Here is a 19178-nt window from a genome sequence, read left to right on the forward strand (position 1 = left end):
AGAATAAAACAGTTGAGGTCATTACTAAAAAAAGCTGGCTGTTCACAGATTGCCATATCTTAGTATATACGTGGAAAGTTTAGTGGATGGAAAAAGTGTGGTAAAGTTTGTGCATCAAGGGCATGTATCCAGGACACAAGTTACAAAGCTGTTTCTTTTTTGTTAAGCCTCTTCTTACCCATAGACAGTGTTGAGACGCTTTACCAAGGTCGAGAAAGAGTCACATGCTGTTAGACAAAAAAGTTAAATTTTTGGTTCTGTTAGACGCTGAGGCTCATTCCTCAGAGAAACAGAAACTTATCAGGGACACAGAGACATGGTGCAATTTCAGGGAGTGTCTTCAGTCCATATAATCAGCTGACCTCCTCCTTCTCCTCAGACGCTACACAGACTTTTTTTTTTAGAAACTCTTCTCGGATGTTATGGTAAACGCGTCTCCTTTCAGCGCTGAAAGTGAATAAAATAAGTAAAGTCTGAATGCCGTGTGTCAATACAAGTTATGATTCATCGATCAGGATTTTATTGATCTCAACAACAGCTCCAGCAGTTATGACCTTAGCTAACAAGAAAAAGACTGAACTCAATCTCACTAAAAGTCTAAAGATTTATTTTCAGGACTTATTATTCATCTTATTGGATAATTAAGACCAGGAGGAATAATGGTAGGCCACAAAATCCAAATTACTTGAGTCCCAGTGAAGTTTCCACAGCAATATAAAGATTTTCAGAGCTAAACCTTTGAGCCTTTAGGACCAATGACGAAATAAATACACTAATCTAGAGAATCTGAATAACCCGACATCCTTGTTTGCTTTCTGGAAGCCTCCTTTTCCTCTTTAAAGCAGGACGACCTGTTTCATTTTTTGGAAGGGATCGAACAGAGGTAGGAAATCGTATCTCCTTAATTGCAGGTTTGCTGAGCAGCTCAGTTGTGACGCTGCATTTGATGTGTAAACACCCAGCAGCGCCGATAAGGCGCACCAGTTATGCATGGATACACTTTATTTTATTTGTTTTGTTGGGGTATAAATGGAAATTGAATCTGTCCGAACAGATTTCAGGTTAAGATTAGTGGCGAAAGGACCCTGTGAGTCCCGACCTGCTTTTGTGTAGCATTTAGAAAATTATGAACACAAGAGATCAGCATTGTTTGTCTCTAACTTATTGAAACAGTTTAAAATGCTTCTTTACAAGAGCTTCAGATGACAACGTATGCTGTGCAAACGCAAGAAAGAAAGAAAGAAAAAACAGTGATGGTGAAATACACACACTCGCTTTGTGGATTCAATTCATTCACTTTCCCAAGTGGATCTGATTACCGTTAACGACTCAGGTTTGCGAAAAGCGAGACCGGCTCTCCTCGAGGTAAAATGTGAGACGTGTCACAAAAGACCGAGACACGGCGACACACACGTTCCTCCACAGTGTAGACTACATGATTATGTAAAGGAAGACAACAAATCTGGTGGTAAAAAAAATAAAAAATTCCTGGCTTTTCTTGCTTTAAAATGAAAAAAATTTAAATAAGCATCTGTGAAAAATAATTCAACTGCTTTCACTTGCTGATAAACTCCACATGAAGAGCTTCAAAAATAATACATGTTTGGTTCTGGTGCAAAAAAAAAAAAAAAATCACCTTCCCCCCATCGATCATCAACAACCTGTTGCCTTGACGACCCACATCATTCAGTGTCTGGAGTTGGAGGGGAAGACGCCATCATACACCTGCTGCAGGAAACCCACTGTCATCTGGACAAAACCTGCAGCACTGTGAGGATCATGTTCGGTTTCTCCAGAGCATTTAGCACAATTCAGCCTGATCTGCTCTGTGAGAAACTCCAGAAGACTCAGATGAAGACCTCAACAATCCCCTGGATCTGTGACTACCTGACAAACAGACCACAGTTTGTGAGACTGGAGGACTGTGTGCCTAACCAGGTTGTCAGCAGCACAGGAGCACCACAGGGCTCTGTACTCTTGTTTTCTGGACTCCTGTTGATGTACAGAAATACTTGGGTGACTCTGCAGATGTATCAGAAGCTGAGGACGGAGATCCGGTGGATCGCTTTGCGTCATGGTGTGGAAACAATCATCTCATCTCCAATGTGAACTAAACAAATGAGATGATTGTACGGTAGACTTCAGAAGAAACAGGATGAGGTCAAAACCTATTTCCATCATGGGAGAAGAGGTGGAGGTGGTTCAGGAATATAAAAACCTTGGTGTTCATCTGGACAACAGACTGGACTGTTGGATCACTTCATCTTTCTTGTCTTCAACTTACAGAAGAAAAACCAACTCTCTGTTTGATGCTGCCACCACAATGCCTAATTATGGGATTGTTGTGTCGGGGAGGGGGGGTGGGGGGCGTATGCAGTGTTTGTTTCATAGAGCTTCAGATGCCAGGAGAAAAACAATTAAGTCCTGCTTCCATTTAACCAGAACACCCTCCTCCGTGCTAGCAGCTTCCCTTCTGTGGATTATTTACATGATGGTTCACATCAGCTTTGGTTTTGCAGTCGTACCATAATCTATTTTTAGGGAATGGATTCGTTTTTCATGAGATGTTTAGGGCTGCTACACCAACATAACCTCGCTTCCACCTTCTGTACATATTTCTCCCTGGCTTGTCTGCTGTGTTTCTTGGTTACCACAATGTGATTTGTTTCTCTGAGGCCTTCAGTACAAGAAGAAGTTATGTGATCTTAACCTACACAGAGCTCAATTTACTAGTTTTCACTGAATTTTATTTAAATTAGGCAAAGGCATGTTGCAGTTTTTACAATGTTATTTGTAGCAAGATGATTAAAACTTAGCATCTTCTTCTGCTTCAGCGCTATGCACTGATTTGTGATGGTCTATTGCATAAAATCCCAACAGCCTACATGCAAGTTAGTGGTTGTGAGATGATTAAAAGTGGAAAGGTTCCAGGGGCATAAACGCTTTGGCAAGGCGATGCAGCATTTAAATCCATTTTACTGCAGCCGAGGCAACAAAAGGACGTTAGCTTATAAATAAAACCAACTCGCATTATGCAAAAACACAAGAAAGTTGTAATTTACTTTCCATAATGTGTGCAGACAGCTTTTCACACTCAGGACTCCATGCTTCTCAGTTTGTTTTCTTTGCACCCGGTCATGCACCACAAACAACATTTCCATTTTATAATCGCTGTGATATCATAACCTTAAAACAACAAACTCTTTACGACCTGAAAGCTTTACTTCATTACTTGACAGTCATCTCTAGTTCTTTTGTATACACAAGCCGATTCAGGTGATAAATGTAAATGTTCCTTTGATGAAGTGCCAACAGACACGTCCGGCCAATAAACAGAGACGATCTGGAGAGGTGGAGTGGCCACAGACAATGGTGCCACTGAAATCTAAATTATAAATCAAATCTATGTCTCCAGCACCATCAGATTTCAAAGCACGTACTGAACGCTCCTTACATCAACATGATTTCCACAGGAAGGGTTTTGCATATTGACCACAGCAGCCAAATGAAACCATTATGTGACCTACTGATTCACCTTACTGCAAGTGGAGATACATGAATTCATTGCCCCCATTTAGTTTTTTTTTTTGCCCAAAGCGCCCCCTGGTGGATATTTTAAGAAAAAGAAAAATATGAAGGTCACATTTATTTTGATAAAGTATATTTATTATTTGGATTTTAGATGGAGTATTTACAGGTGCAGAGATGAGATTATTTAACTAATGTGAGGCTGGAAGGCTAGTTTCTTAGTAAAAGACTATTTGAGTCTCATAGGATATAAATCATTGCACCACAGTCCAAAAATACTCTTTACTGCCTTATCAGACATTCTCTGCCCTTAATATGCTGCAGGTTCGAAACTAAGATGTGTGTAGTCGCTTTTTCCCATCAGCAGACATGAATCTGACACATTCGATGTCGAAGCCACGCAGAACTATGAAAGAGCTGGTCAGTCAGTCATCATGTCGGCTCCTTCTCCTCCTGTGGCGTCCGCCAGGCTGAGCTCTTCCATCATCTCCATCAGGGAGATGCGAGGCGCTCCGTCATCATCGGTGTCGCTCTCTACTGGGATCTTTGAGGCATCTGACGTAGGAAGGGGGGGAAAAAAATAAAAATCGCTCATTAGCTATAGAAAAGTCTTGAAATGAGTGATTTTACAGAAAATTAAGCAGCAAATGTCAATTACTGAGCTGCAATATGACAAAAGTGAAATTAAATAGTAATTTCCATCCACATGTTATATGGTAAACCAATTCTAACTATAATTTATTATAATTAAGACTGCATTTAATTACTCAAATTGATTTTTTTATTTGAACCAAATTACAGTTAATATAATCAAATATAAATTGGATCCATTTGTCTTGGTGTGACTTTTTTTTTTTTTGCTGAACTGAAGCTACATTAGGCTCACCTCTGTAAATGTTGACATTTTTCCTCAATGCCTCATCTTCCTCCAGGTCCTCCAGGAAGTCCTGGTATTGTCTAAAGGGGGAAAAGGGAAAAACAAAATCACGGTAAATAAACTTGTGCACACAAGAAAATCAACATTAACAGGATACTTAGCACGTTTTTGAGCTATTCATAAATAAATTAGTCACCTTTTAGCGATCCAAAGTGCTTAGCATTAGAGCTAAGATTAGCATTAGATTAAATGAAAAATAAATCTGCACATGAAAGTAATCTAAAAATTGCTCAGAAACGAACAGTCAACAGGCTACCCGCTATGAACATCCTGCTGTGAATCTCAAATAAATTCACCAATTAAAAAAACAATAGGTGAATTTTATAAAACTGTAGGACACGAGAGGAAAAACTATCCAAAAATCTTGATTATCCTGGATTTAAAACTTGCAAATTAAAATCAAACACCCCACCTCTCGTCGTCTGTGTCCATGCCTTCCCGGTCTCTGGCCATCTCCTGCAGCTTCCAGTTCCTGCGCTTCACTCTCCTGCTGCGGTCGTAACTCTTCTTGATCAGCACCTTTTACAGTCCAAAGGGAAAGCATACAAATACAGACAACAACATGAGAACAGGATCCTCTGATATTGATAGATTTAGAGGCAGTGTTTTGTTTTGTCCACAAGGTGGCAGTGTTTGAAAAAAAAAAAAAAAAAAGGCCCTAAATATCTGGGATTTTAGGTAGTCTTAGATAAAACCTACCACATCAGGAAGATGGTGTGGGTTCATTTTGTTCAGGTACTCATCGTTGATGTTGGAATTGGCAAAGTCGTACCTGCAGGAAAATGTTAAAGCTTGTGTCAGACTTAGAAATTAGGTCACCCAGACTGGTTTCAGTTCTTCCCACTGTGAATAAAGCAAATTTAGGACAATAAAGTTGCCACCCTTGGCAGATTCTTTATGTAGGAAGAGATCAGAAGTAAAAAAAAAACTGCTAAAAGAGAAAATGAAGGTATGTAGCAATTACAATTTGGCCCAAATACACACATCAGATCTCGCCAGCCGTCTTGTGACTCGACACCGACTCACCCCATCACCAGGTCTCCGATGTTAAGCAGATGGCCCAGGAATGTTCGGCAGTGATACTGCTGACTGGAATCCATCTCCGAGGTTTTCTGCACCCACACCTCAGCCAGTGTGTGCTGCGACATAAATTTACAGGTTTAATTCATTGGAAGTCTACAACTTTTATTCTCTCACTGTAGGAGTTTCTGCAGGGCAGCGATTCCTGCTTTAAAAGTGGGTTAACAGGATTTACGACTGCTGCTACAATGTGTGGAATATCTGGAAAAGTCTGTAGTGCTTTTGTTTCTACTGAGGATCTTTGCAAAGAGAGGGGTTTTCTGAAGCAGCAGGCTAATGCTCCTCCTCTAAATCGAGCTAAACCTGACAATTCAGCTTGTAACAGGTTTCTTAAAGGTTAATGGCTGTAGGTGTGTGGACTAAATGTACAGTGAGGCGTTTAATGCACTTTAGAGCATTGCTCCCCTCGAGCTCTTTGTAATACATTCCTTGGTTAAGTGGCTTACATCACACTGAACTCACAGATGGCTGCAGCGGACAACACAGTCTCTCTATTCAGGGTTTCTGCAGGTTTCACCAACTAGTATTAAAGACTTTTTAGGACCATTTTTTCATGTTTAAAATCCACTAAGCCTCCGACTTCAGAGTTTGTGTCGCACCAAATGCAGCTCTTTGATCAGTGCTAGTAGCAACAGCAGCGCCAAACGTTTTCTGGGGACCTGCAGCCCACCAGGGGATCAAACCTGAAATTTCTGGGGTTTGTTTGTGGCTCTTGGCAGCAGCTTTGTGCTCACACTGCATATTGCGCTTTACAGTCTTAACTCCTGTAATGCCACGGTTTTTTAGTCCTGAATATATGTAGCATTGTACAGGTTGGCAACAGAACTTAGCTAATGACGAAGACGAATGTCCTCCAGGAAATGGCGAGAATCTGCGCTTACCCATGATTGACGTAAAAAAACCAAACCTGCCAGATAACTAGCATGTATTAGCAGCTAGCTGCCGCTAGCCTCATGCACCACAAGTCACAGAATGCAATGAAAATGTCCATGTGTGACAAAAAAAACAACTCACAAAACACTACATAGAAAGTTAAATAATTCACAATAAAAAGTAAGAAAAGTGATTAACGTATTTAAGGCCGACCTGCTTTTTTAAATGAATTTAAGATGATCTTAAGGGCTTAATTTTAAATATATGAATTTAGCTTTCTTAAGGATGTGTGAAAACTTGGGAGAAAACAAAACAAAACAAAAGATTTAACAAGTTAAAGTTCATAATTTTACGATTTTTTAAGTGGATTGCAAATCATGGAAACCAGAAGCGAAAGAGAATGTGGCAAAATAAAATGTTTTTCACGTTTTGTGACGTTTTAGAACAGAAACTGAAGTATAATTTGAAATAATTGCTCAGTCTTAATTTAAACCAGTGTATAGACTGATTAGAAAACCAGGATGAAGCCAATTTTTGAAGCTAATTTTTAAGGATTATGCAACAAACACTACGACTTCTGTTGACAAATTGTCTCCCTGAACTGCAGTCCTGCAGAAATTCTGAACAAAACAGAGGGAGGATTCAGCATTTAACCGAAACAGACACTTTTTGGTAATGTTGTGGCTTTACAATAAATCTCAAAGCTGTTGTAAAACAAACTTTTTTTCATGTAAGGATAATTTCCATCGCTGAGGAACAACATCGGTGGACAAAGAGAAGCAGCATGGCGCTGCTGAAACCACATTTCTCTTGGCTTTTTTCGAAAACGTCAATGAAAGCGCAGCATCCAGACAGAGGAAAGAAGATGGGAACCTAACTCCAATCACTCCTGTGCGGTTCTGTCATCTTGGCTCGAGTCCCGCATACAGGTTCAGCGATAATGTAATGGTCTGCCATCGATTTTACTTCCAAGAGAAGAGCAATGTTCCCCTGTGTTGCAAACCGTTCTGCACTAGCACACCCCACCCAGAGCCTCACCTTGTTGGACCTCATGCCAGCTCCAGCGCCCAGCTTCTGGTCTCTGATGACGTCGGCGTCCATTACGATGAACTCCTCCAGTTGCCGGGGGCTGCAGAGACTGTTGAAGGGGTTTCGCCAGTATGTGTTCCCATCCACTTCTGCAACTGGTGTGATGAGGGTAGACTATATGACATTTTTTTCTTCTTCAAACGACTCCTTTTCATTCACAATTTGTGTTTATGTCATCATGTGATATTCTAATTTTAAACTGTAAATGAATGAAGTAAACAAATAATAAATAGGAAGTCATTCTGGATTAAAACTCAACCAGATTTAATATAATTAACTAAAAAACAAAAATAAAACCTGATCTAGGCTAAATGCTCACCTACAGCACATTTGTTTTTCTAGTCATTCCTGAGGTTGTGTACGCTTTACAGAGTGCGATTTGCATCTTTAACGTTTTTCCATCCGTCTATGCCTTTACATAAATCCCACAGAATTTTCTGATTTCTCTACAACCAATGAGCTGCTCAAGCAAAAAACAAAAAAACAAAAACAAGTTAATTAGTGGCCGACTGAATCTGCTCAACAGGCCTGAGGCTGTTTCAGCAGTTCAGTCGGCTCAGAGACGTTGCACCAGAGCAAAGCCGCAGCTCTTTGAAGTGCAATTAAAAACATGTGTGCCGTGGCAGGATGTCAGAGGTTTGCTCACATAACAAATAACTGCACCAGCCAAGGAGGCACATCCTCACGCCGCTTGAATTTGTCAAGAATTTGAAGAAAAGCATGAAATTAAAATGGTTCAGACATGTCAGAGTGCACAGTGCTAAGACCACTTTCCGTGTCTGTAATGGTGCTGTGAACGAAGGCCAATGAGTCGGACGAACCAGACGTCGAGAAGATGCACACAGATAAATACTGTAACCTGTGGCAACTGTTCTCAGGCTGTTTACACAGCTGAAACTGAACAACTGCACAAAATAAATGAAGAAATGTGTGATTTACAAAAGAACTACTTGTTATAGTCAGTGGAAAATATGTCATTATTGTGAGCCAATACTCGCACATTTCAGCTTTTAATCTTTTTAAGGTGTAAAACTAGTAAATTCCTTGGCCTAAAAGAGTAAAAGTGAAAAATGATCATCTATAAAAAGAAAAAATGTGTTAAAGTCTCCCATGATGGAGGCAGTGGTGCTGAATCAAACAGAAAATGAGGAAATAAAGGGATTAACTTCTACTTATCAGATATTTACTATCAAAGTAACAGCAAATCAATTTTTAATTGCTGTAATTAAACCTTTCTTAGTCTGTATATACATCAACAAACAACATGTCTTTTTGTGTAGTTGGGTTTTTAATCAAACCCAGAAAAACAAAAACTTTTTCAGTATCTACACTGACGACTGCAGTTTTGGGTCAATGAAGAGAAAAATTAGCTGATTGTCGCATCACTAAGCAGCAAGGTAGTCAGAACATTCAGGACCATCAAAACAAGTGAAAGATAACTTTAATTTAATATCTCTAATAGGACAGACTCCTTATTCCTTAATTAATGTAGATGTAATAAAAGTCCAATACTTTGCTGAGCTTCCACAAACCAAGTGAGAGCAAGTGGTGAAAAACACAAGTCAGTGTAACTGTGTGAAACTAAACAGAAATGTTCTTTGATAAATGAGGCCTGGTGTGTTGGAGCCAAAGTATTCAAACAGATTTAGGGTTAGGGCGCAGAGATGATAGTGGAACGAGTTCCAGTTGCGATTTATGAAACGCATACAGGCCAAAACCTGTGCACAAAATCTGCAGAATCGCATGATTTGAGATCCAAGCGAATATAATTTGAGATCTGTGTGAAAACGACTGCCTACCCATTTCATTCTCTGCCATAAGCACATTTGATCCTAAATCAGATACTAAGAAGTAGTGAAGCTGGCTGCCACTTTAGCGTCATTTTAGTCCGTTAAGAGAACCATTAGACTGAAAAAACACCAAATCTTACTAAGTATTTTTGGTCTAGTTTCTAGTGCAAATAACTCAGTACACTTGAAATAAGACACAAGTAACTCAGGAGCAACTTTTCAGCAAGTCAGGAGTTTGTTTTAAGTAAATATGTCCTTAATATTGATTAAAAAAAATTACTAGTTCCTTTGTCAGAGTATTTCACTTCTAACAAGACATTTTTCCAAAGTTATAATTGAAATAATCTGCCAATGAAACTAGTACTTTTCCATTAATATTGAGGCATTAATATTAATATTGAGGCATTAAAACAAGTTCCTGTATATTGCTGAAAAATTACTTGTAAGTTAGTTTTGTCTTATTTCAAGTGTACCGAGATCTTTGAAACTAGATTTTATGTCTTTGCAATGCAACCTAGTTGAGTCATAAATTTAATGTAAACTAACAAGTACATCCACAGGAGTGCCGACATTTAACTCAAATGTTGTGAATTATCCTACGACCTCTTCACCTGGGCTTTACCACATTGTTTAACGGCACAGCGGTCATAGTTAAAACTCACTCTGCAGCGTCCGGGGGTCGATGAGGTGGATGGTGCTGGTGACCCGGATGCACACACAGATCTGACCCATGTTCCCCAGGCTCTGCGCCAGCCGTGGGGGGAGACAAACCACGTTGTCCTGACAACCACGCAGACAAGACAAGATCAAACCGAGTCTTTCAGGTTAATTGAAAATAAAATAATCTGATAACCGTTTCAGTTTTTAAAATCAATTCAGGCTTTATTTTCCACATGTTTTATAACTGTTTAAATAAACATTTCTGACCGGGTCTGGGTTTCTAGCAACATGTGAGAATACTTTAACGTTTAGCTATTATTTCTAACGTACTTATGAGAGATGCTTTTAGCTAATGGCTAACTTGCTTCTTGATTGAGCAGTCAGGAAATATAAAGACGGATTTAATTTTTTTTGTTCAAATCAGTGATAAGTATGTGTGGTCAACATGGATTTACAGTTTTAAGGTGGTGGTATTTTACGGTACTATAGAAGCAATAATAAAATACTCATTTAAAACAGGCTTCTTTGGGACACAGTGTAATTTGTATCACTAAACTGCACACAGAAACTGCATTGAATCATATATTTGTTAATTTGCTGATATTTATTGATGCTTTGGTGGAACAAAGAGTAAAAATGACATTTTTGCTAACACTGCCAATTTTTTTTTTCCCCATTTCAAATAATTTTAAATTCATTTATACAACAATAATTTAAAATTGTTATGAAGAAGCTGTTCACACTAAACAATATGATAAATGGCCACTTCTAGTAAAAAGTATTAACAAAGTTGAAAAGACAAATAAAACTATTCATTGTGGAAGTGGTCACTGAAACAAAGAATTTTGATGGATAGTATTTTCAGTATCAGCTTCAATTATTGACTAGAAATTTGTTTTGGATCAAACTTTAAATTCAGAAATTGGAAATAAAAAGCTAACAAAAAAATCAACTCCAGTCTGTTCTATATATAAATCCAAACTAAAATGAAAACCCAGCAATATAGTGACAAATCAGTAGCATACCTTGCAGACGGGAACAATTTCTATGGAGAAGGTGCTTTTATAGTTGTATGTGTTTGAATGAATGTCATGAGAGATGAGCCGCTGGGAGGTTTTGGACCTGAAAGAAACATTTGGGAAGTAATGGGTTTCAAGTTCTATAGAAATTACCTTTACAAATTAGATACTCAAACACTAAATTAGCATACTTTTATAAAAATGTTGATGTATAAAAAATATTGATCTAAGCAAGTAATAATTCTAGCCATTGCCTTTTTCTTATAACCAATTTTACATTTTTATCATCTCATAAATCAGTTTACGACAATTCCTGAGCGTAACTGAAGGTCACTGAAGTCACTGAAGGTTTGTTTCTCCTTCTGAGCCCAGAGCGAAGCAATGTTCACCTGCAGGGCACAGTGCACTGCAAGAAGTCCACCATCTTCTGTGCGTGCTGCTTGGAGCCATAGTAGAAATCAATGCCCTCTGCGAGAGAAGACGAACACCATCAAACAAGCAAATTAATCACTGGTGCTTCACCGGTCATCACTGCTGCAGGGCATGCATGCGTGCAAACACACACGCAAACACACACCCACACCCACACCCACACACACACACACACACACACACACACACACACACACACACACACACACACACAGGAAAATATGGCAGCCAGATTTTTTAACCTTCATAAAGCTTTCAAGTCCTGCCACGACACAGAGATGATTTAGATTACACTTTTGAGCCAAATTCCACTTTCGCATCCTGTCCAAGAGTGCAAAAAAAAAAAAAAAAAAAAAAAACGCTGCTGCTGCTGAGCTGTCACAGCATGTGCATGACTGGAGTAGCTCTTAGCATATCTAAAAAGGCAGAGAAGCGAGCTTGTATTGCTAGAAGCTGGTTTGAAGTGCCGGCTCTGATTGCAGCGCTCTGATTAGACGCACAAAGCGTGCCACCATGAGACCCTCCTGAGGCCAGCTGTGGGAAGCGATTGGCGCCAGCGATAGGCAGGCGCGGTTTGTGCTCTGGTACAGGAAGAGCTAATTAACACTTGACATATTGTCACGGTCCAACTCGAAGGCAAGTTCCCCACTGTTCAGTCCAAGTTTGGGTTAAAGACCCAGATGAGAACAGGAACCACGCCTACTGGGGGGCAAAATCTGAAAACATGAGAGAGAAAAAAACACACACAACACAAACCTACCATGAATTTCTTTAATGTTTAAGGCATTCTGGTGGAGTTTGTGCTTCAGGATCAGCTGCTCCAAGTAATAGAAAGTCTTTTTATGCACAGTCTGAAAGAAAACACAAATTCATGTGAATACAGTGAAACGATAAACACCATATTCATTTACAGCATGTTGAAACAAACCTCATGAGTTATTTATTAAGTAGAAACAGCCTTTTAGTCTCTTCTTTTTCAACAAAACCTTCATACTATTTTTTAATTTTCATTTCAAGCTCATTTCCGTCTTTGTTTTTTAACATATTCTGGCATTTTTCATTTATTGCTTTAGCTTATATTCGTCGACTCCAAATGAGAACATGTTTTGATTTAGCAGAATAATAAACTGCTGTTTTATCAGCTACCGAGGCAAAAACCTTCCCGTAGTCAGGTTAGTGTTGCATTGTGGGGCGCCGTAAACAAACTAACAAAACAAAGGCAGCCCATCTGTTCATTCAGCTCTAATCAACTTCCATAATGTGTTCTTGAAATCTACTTGGTACGTTTATCAAATAATTTTGTCTGAAATTGTTTCTGAAAAAGCTCCAACAGGACAACATTCCTTGTGCTTTGGTTAAGTACAGAAAATAGCATTTGCTTCCTGTGTTTAAATTTGGTTCTCAGTCCTCAGAAACATGTAAAAATACTGAACGCTCTTGTGTGTTGAGTATTTTAATTTGCATTTAAGTTCCTCTGTGTGTAAAGGAAATAAATTGTATTGATTCAGACCAAAGAATCGGAACTACAAATGTGGGGGAAAAAAGAGAGGTCTAATTACCTTTTTGATTTTCAACTTCTATTGTATTACTTTCTGGATTCTCTGCCAATAACTCAAAAAAACAAAAACAATCCAAGAGTCATTTTGAGCATTAGCAACTCTACAACTGATAAATAAAATGTTGCAAAGTCAAGAACCTGATGACAATGCAGCTCTGATTTTCAACAAAAATGATGAAAATTAGAGCTGCTTTGAAAAACAAAAAACGAATTCTAAAATTAGGAGGAGGCTGGTGTTTGCTGCACAGCTCCTCAGTAGCTCACATTATACATCTAAAAGAAGGCTTGTTGTATTTAATCTATTTCTCTCTCTCTCTCATAGTGTCCATTTGGAGGTGAGGCCTCTTTTGTGCTGAGAATCGGAAACATGATCACAAGGTACAATATTTGACTTTCATTTCTACACCGATGGCATCCAGATGTACAATCTCACTCCCTCTGCTTTATTAGCAAGATGCCACAGATTGTGAAAAAAACTGACCTCATTAGTTTCTTGAATGCTGTCAGACAACTTGTTTCTCACATGTCAATTTTATTTGCTGCATGTTTTAATTTCTTTTTTTTTATGTTGCTGATTGTTACTTTTTATTTGTTGCAGCTTTAAAAAATGTTTGCATACAAGTCATTTTTCAGCAATGGGAACTAAAATTGATTGGGTTTCAGTGTGTGATGTGGCAAATTAATTATTTAGTTACAAATGAATGAAAAACACACTTTGTCCAAATTCAGATTTTTTCCCCCCCAACTAAAGGAATACATTCTAAGTCTGGAAATTTAAGCTTTTTCTTTTGTTTTACATTCAAGTTTGTTTTTATACAGACTTCAAAGATGATTAAATTAAGATTCCAGACTTTTCTAAACAACATAGGAATTTTACGAGACAAGTGAGATGGATAAGAATTCCTGCAACCAGAGAGAGACAATAAACTTAGCGCCTAATCTAGACTACCTGACTTTGTGTTTTTCACCAAATGGGATAGATCAGCCCTGCTAGGATCAGGTAGTTCGTTTAAATATCTTAAATGCAGCTAACCTGTTCTGTTACATACACCTCCCTACAAAAAAAACCTTAATTTGCCTTTTCAATGCAAAAGCCTTGTAGCGTCATAAGTACCTAATTAAAGCAGTGAGATTAAAAGTCAACTAAAGGATCACAGGTAGATATTACGCAGTAGGTCAGTATGCATGATTGTTTACGTCAAAGTAAATTTTCTGAACCCAGACTAATTCTGCAAATCCAACATTAGGTTTTAACTACAAAGACTCATGCGTCAGGAGTTAAAATTATACAATAAATATCGTTAGATGAGCAGAAGCGCGACACAAACCTTCTGCCTCACTTGAACCACTGCCTTCCAGAAGTCCTTGGCCTCCACACGATGGCAGTCGTCGCACATCTGGTACTGGACGACAAACTCCACCACGAACACCTGCTGCAGGATCGCCCCATTCATCACCTGCAGCGACAAAAACAGTCATTAGTCACTGCGTATCACCGGATGCACTGACACACGCTGAGTACATTTAATTACTGAAACTCACTTGCTAACCAGGCAGTTTGAAAATTAAACCAGTGATTATTTTATGATTAACTTCAAAGTGGAGCCAACAGCGAGGCTCACAATCAGCACAAAAGAGCTGGCGCTGAGAAGTCCAGCAGCTCAAGTTCTTCCTAAAGGTCAAGAGGATGAGATAACAGCCACATGTAAAACCGGCTCCCCTCAAACACATAGATCTGTTGCTCTGCTGTAATTAAGATATCAGTTCGATTTATGCATAATTTAACGCACACCATTAGCTAAAAGGCAGAGAAATCTATATATTTGCACTCTCCTGCTAATTAACATTTAAAAGAAAACGAGCCACAACTCAGATTTAATCTCTGCAAATGTCACCGTCCCACACTCGTCCCATCCTTTCTGACCTCCTACCTCTTTCTGGATGGTCAGTTTCATCTTAATCCTCTTGGAGTGGGGCTCCGTCCACAGGAAGCCGGCATCGATAAGCCGCACCTGGAAAATTAGGAAGGAGGGTGAAATGTCAGACTAAACTGGGCGTCAATCGGCTCTACAATTCAGACAACGAAGGTAATCAAGAGTCAAGAATACGTTGTTGAACAAAAGCGTTAATAGGGAGGCTGTAGATGGTTAGCAGCAGCGCTAAGACAGTTTCCACTGTGCATATTAATGCATCATTTGGTCCACTTAACTTCTGAAAGCAGCTGGTTGCCTATGTTGTATTTGTATGAATTCAAGTCAAATGATCTTAATACAAATGGCCACTTATATTGTATATAAATGCATGCCACACTGTTTAGATAATTATTTGTACAAAATTTTGAACACTTGTGGAATTCTATATCAATAACATATCAGCAGCCTTCGTTTAAAAAATAGCTATATATATATAAGAGTATGGTACAGCAGACAACATGAATCCTATGAAACAATAGAATCAAACTAATGGATAGTAATGAAAAATACATCCAGGTATTACCAGGAAACATTTTTAAGATTAATTTCACAACAAAATCCTTCTCTAATCATTTTTAAGAATACAATAGTTCTTTATTATTGCTACACAGGGGAAAATCACAACAGATGATTTTTCTGTTGTGATTGTGATTCAATAAAGTTGAATATGAAAATATCTAAAAACAAGATCAACAACTGTATATTAATAAAGTATATTAAGGCAGAAGAAATTAAAAATATGTTCCATTGACAGGTTCATACTGCAAACCTTCAGCTTTTAAAAAAAAAAAAAGATTAAAACAAAGGCAAGTCTATTATGATCAAAAAGCCAAACTGAATTAACCATTTCCTTCCTCTTTACTATTATGCATCACTTTGTGATGCTTCATCACACAGAATATCAGTAAAATAATTCAAAGTTTGAGGTTGTTAGGCGACAAAAGGCAAAATAGTTCAAGATTTACATTTGTAAGGAAGTGTTAGAGCAAACACTTTTGAAAGCACACATTCACATGCTACAAGCAATTCTGCATTGAAATCCCTTCTTTTATCATTTCATTCTTAGCAACACATGCCTCAGACTAAAACCGTGACTCTCTTGCACTTTAAGTCTTTTAAGCTGCAGAGAGATAAGAATCCGCCCTACCTTGGTCATTGAGCTCTTCAGTTTTTTCAGACAAAGAGCGAGAAGCTCCCTCGACTCCAGAGCGCACTGCACCCAGGTGGCCGGAGGCTGCAGGTACCTGATTTACAAGAAACAAGCGGGATTTCTAAATCGAGGTTTCTAAATCGCCACAGAAACAACTATGTGTTATTGTTGCGCTGTAAAACGGACAGCTGCTTTGAGGTTCCAAACAAATGTAGAAAACAAACCGTTCACACTGCTTGCAGAAGTGAACCGTGACTTGCTTGGGGATTCCCTCGGAGATGTCGACCTGGGTGCGCAGGCAGGCCACGCACATGTTGGCAGGGTTGGGAGGAATGGGGACGCCACAGGTACAGCACAGGCTGCGCAGGAGAAAACAAACTTTAAAAGAGCTGGAGATGTCCCGTTTCTGCCCCTCTGGTAACTTTGTAGTCATGTTTGTCATGGTGCAAAATCCCTCCTGAAGGCACCATTTTGAGTTAATTTGACAGTTTTTTTAAAATTCATTTTTAACACCTTAAAATGATCCCAAGCTGCACTACCTCACCAAATATGTAGCTTGGCTGTTAACCCAATATGTACCGTTAACTTTATTTTCATTTCACAATTACTCTGATACTTATACTTATTTTTTTGTATTTAATTTTATATACTGCTTAGTCTAATTTGTATGCTTACTCCGATTAGTGCTCGCTGCTTTTAAAAGTAGGCTATAAGACACAGTTGCATAGTTATCACAGATGCTGTTGTTGACGCACATATTTAGAATCTCTCCTATGCATTACGTCTGAGATTTCCTGTTTGAAACGACACATTGGACAGAGAGTAAAAGAGAAAAGAAGGGCCTGAAATAGACCCAGTAGTTACATTTCTCTTTAAATAAAAACAAGAAGGCCCCCCTGAAGCCAGCTGGGAAAGTCAAAGCTGGTAGAGTTTGATATCATATATGACTGTGTGTAAGCACGATGTAATCACAGGTGACAGTATTATTATTTTATTATAAATTCTGACAGGTTGAGTCTCATTAAACCAGCAGCTTACAGAGTGAATATGTTCACCAATCCAATTGTGGAAATGTTCCTTCAGTGTTGAAACACAAAAAAATAAGACAGACACACTCTAATTGTCTCTCACGGATCACAACACAACAAGCAGAAAATCCTGACTTCAACACTAGAATGCTCAACTCAGGCTTGCAACTCCAACATAAATTCTGTGTTAATGGCAATGACTGTACACTTATTTAATCATTGTAGTTTGGTCCCATTTCGTTTTGTGGATGAGCAAAACCTCAACGTTATGGGTGAACACGACAGACAGAATTCTGTCTGTCTTGAGCTGCTTTTTGGGTTTCTCTCTTAATTCGGTTCTCCAACAGAAATATTACTAGACGTATTTATGAGCGAAGTGACAGATTACTAATCGAAAATTCCTCGAAACTCTGATGTCATGTTTAAAGTTCGAATAGAAATGTGTTTGTTACATTTAAATTAAATGGTTTGTTAGGTAATAATTGTGTCACCATTTATTTTTGTGAACAGCAATCATGAGAGAACAAAGGATGTTTGTCGTACCAAATACATGTAACTAAGTCAGAGGTTGGATTCCACTTGTTTAACTCACATGTTCCCCTGGCTGCTGGCAGCTGGAGCCTGCATGTACTCCATCTCTCAGTTCGACAAATCACAGAAGAACCTCCCGATTTCTATTGACAGAAACATGAGAGATGCATTTGGTCAACTAAAGTACGCTTTCCTAAAGACATTTAAGCTTTAATACACTACGATAGCTCATACCGTTTTTATAAACTATGTTTTATAAGTATGTGCAATAGAACATGTAAAATTTGCTGAGCCTAAACATGATACCGGTCACTTAAAACCTGCTAACATCGCTGATGTTCTGGATTTTAGTAGCACACTTTTAGCATTGAAGGCTAACTTGCTCGGTTGCCGAGTAATTCTAAAGGAAAATAACAAAAGAATAAACTGAAACAAACGGGCAAACATTTTTTCTACTTCCAAATGGTCTAACCGAGTGCTGACAAGCAAACAACAATGTCTGAAAGAACAATAAATCCCGACATACCCTCAGTCGGAGCACTCCACGTTTTCACAACCGAGGACCGACGTGGGAAGCGTCACAAAGGACCCCGAGACAAGCCTTCGTTTTGCCTGAATAAATTTACTGCACACGCATAAAAAATAACGTTGTTAAAATCGTTAAAATATGTTATTTTTGTATTTTATTTATGTGGCGGAATTCATGTAATATGTAAATAAATTACATTTATGTTACAGAAATAATTGAATTTATATCACAGAAAGTGATATAAACTATAATTGAGAATTGCATATGTTTACAGGCAAATAATGGCTAAAATTTAGTAATGAAAAATATTAATAAAAGTGAACTTTGTTGTTTTGTTGGACCTGGTTAGAATAATCTAAGTCTGTAAACTCATGTAAGCATGCAACACTGTGCACGTCACCAGTTACTAATGCTGTCATTTGTTATAATGAAACCCCATCCAGCCGGTCCCCAACAATTCAAGGGTATTTGAATGTACCTGTCAGAAGCACTTGCTTGGATGCCTTCAGGTACAGTCGGATTTATTTAGAAACTGGAAATTTAACCAATCCTGCTTGTTGATTGCTTGTTGAATGTTTAAGTACCCTTTAATGTGCTTCAAGGTAATTTAGTTCAGAAAGCATTTACAAAATAATGCTTTGGAATTAGTTTACTTCTCATTTGTTAACTTCTTTTTTTTTTTTTTATTGTTTATTAGCTTTTTGTTAGCTGGAGATAGGCACCAGCAACCCTCCCGACCCCACTAAGGGACAAGGGTGTAAGAAAATGGATGGATGGATAGTTTTTGGTTAGCACATAACAGTAAATTAAACGTCCAGATATGATTGCATGCGCCAGAACAAACCCTTTCTCCCTCTCCCATCCTCTGTTCCCCTCACCAAATGACTATGAGATTTATCTATTTGCTGACTTCTATGCTACAAGCGTACGGTATTTTTTTTATGAATACTTGAGTGTGTTTATTCCACAAACAACTGTTTTTGTTTTAATGTAGTCAGATA

General features: G+C 38.4%; 1 protein-coding gene across 2 annotated transcripts; it reads right to left on the reverse strand.

The window, feature by feature from the left end:
• Positions 1–3644: 3644 nt before the first annotated feature.
• nmd3 (NMD3 ribosome export adaptor) lies at positions 3645–18266 on the reverse strand. Of its 2 annotated transcripts, none has more exons than XM_008425814.1 (16): positions 18175–18266; positions 17710–17791; positions 16314–16448; positions 16087–16183; positions 14898–14978; positions 14295–14423; positions 12169–12259; positions 11366–11444; positions 10983–11079; positions 9960–10077; positions 7457–7602; positions 5492–5604; positions 5165–5237; positions 4878–4984; positions 4415–4485; positions 3645–4083 (listed from the first exon to the last, which is right to left on the reverse strand). In XM_008425814.1, exons 2-16 carry the CDS (start codon positions 17751–17753, stop codon positions 3950–3952), a joined length of 1515 nt encoding a protein of 504 aa, XP_008424036.1. In that variant the 5' UTR covers positions 17754–17791; positions 18175–18266; the 3' UTR covers positions 3645–3949. The 2 variants fall into 2 exon arrangements, with proteins under 2 accessions (XP_008424036.1, XP_008424037.1); XM_008425815.2 differs by lacking the exon at positions 18175–18266 and adding an exon at positions 18028–18121.
• Positions 18267–19178: the final 912 nt, after the last annotated feature.

This window comes from Poecilia reticulata, linkage group LG13 (assembly GCF_000633615.1).
Source record: "Poecilia reticulata strain Guanapo linkage group LG13, Guppy_female_1.0+MT, whole genome shotgun sequence".
Taxonomy (NCBI): domain Eukaryota; kingdom Metazoa; phylum Chordata; class Actinopteri; order Cyprinodontiformes; family Poeciliidae; genus Poecilia; species Poecilia reticulata.

Coding starts and splice junctions, on each gene's coding strand:
- nmd3 (XM_008425814.1), bottom strand. CDS start 17,753: ATGGAGTACATGCAGGCTCCAGCTGCCAGCAGCCAGGGGAACAT. Junction 12,260..14,294: donor TGGTTCAAGTGAGGCAGAAG/GTTTGTGTCGCG, acceptor GTTTTCTTTCAG/ACTGTGCATAAAAAGACTTT. Junction 5,238..5,491: donor ATCGGAGACCTGGTGATGGG/GTGAGTCGGTGT, acceptor ATTTTCCTGCAG/GTACGACTTTGCCAATTCCA.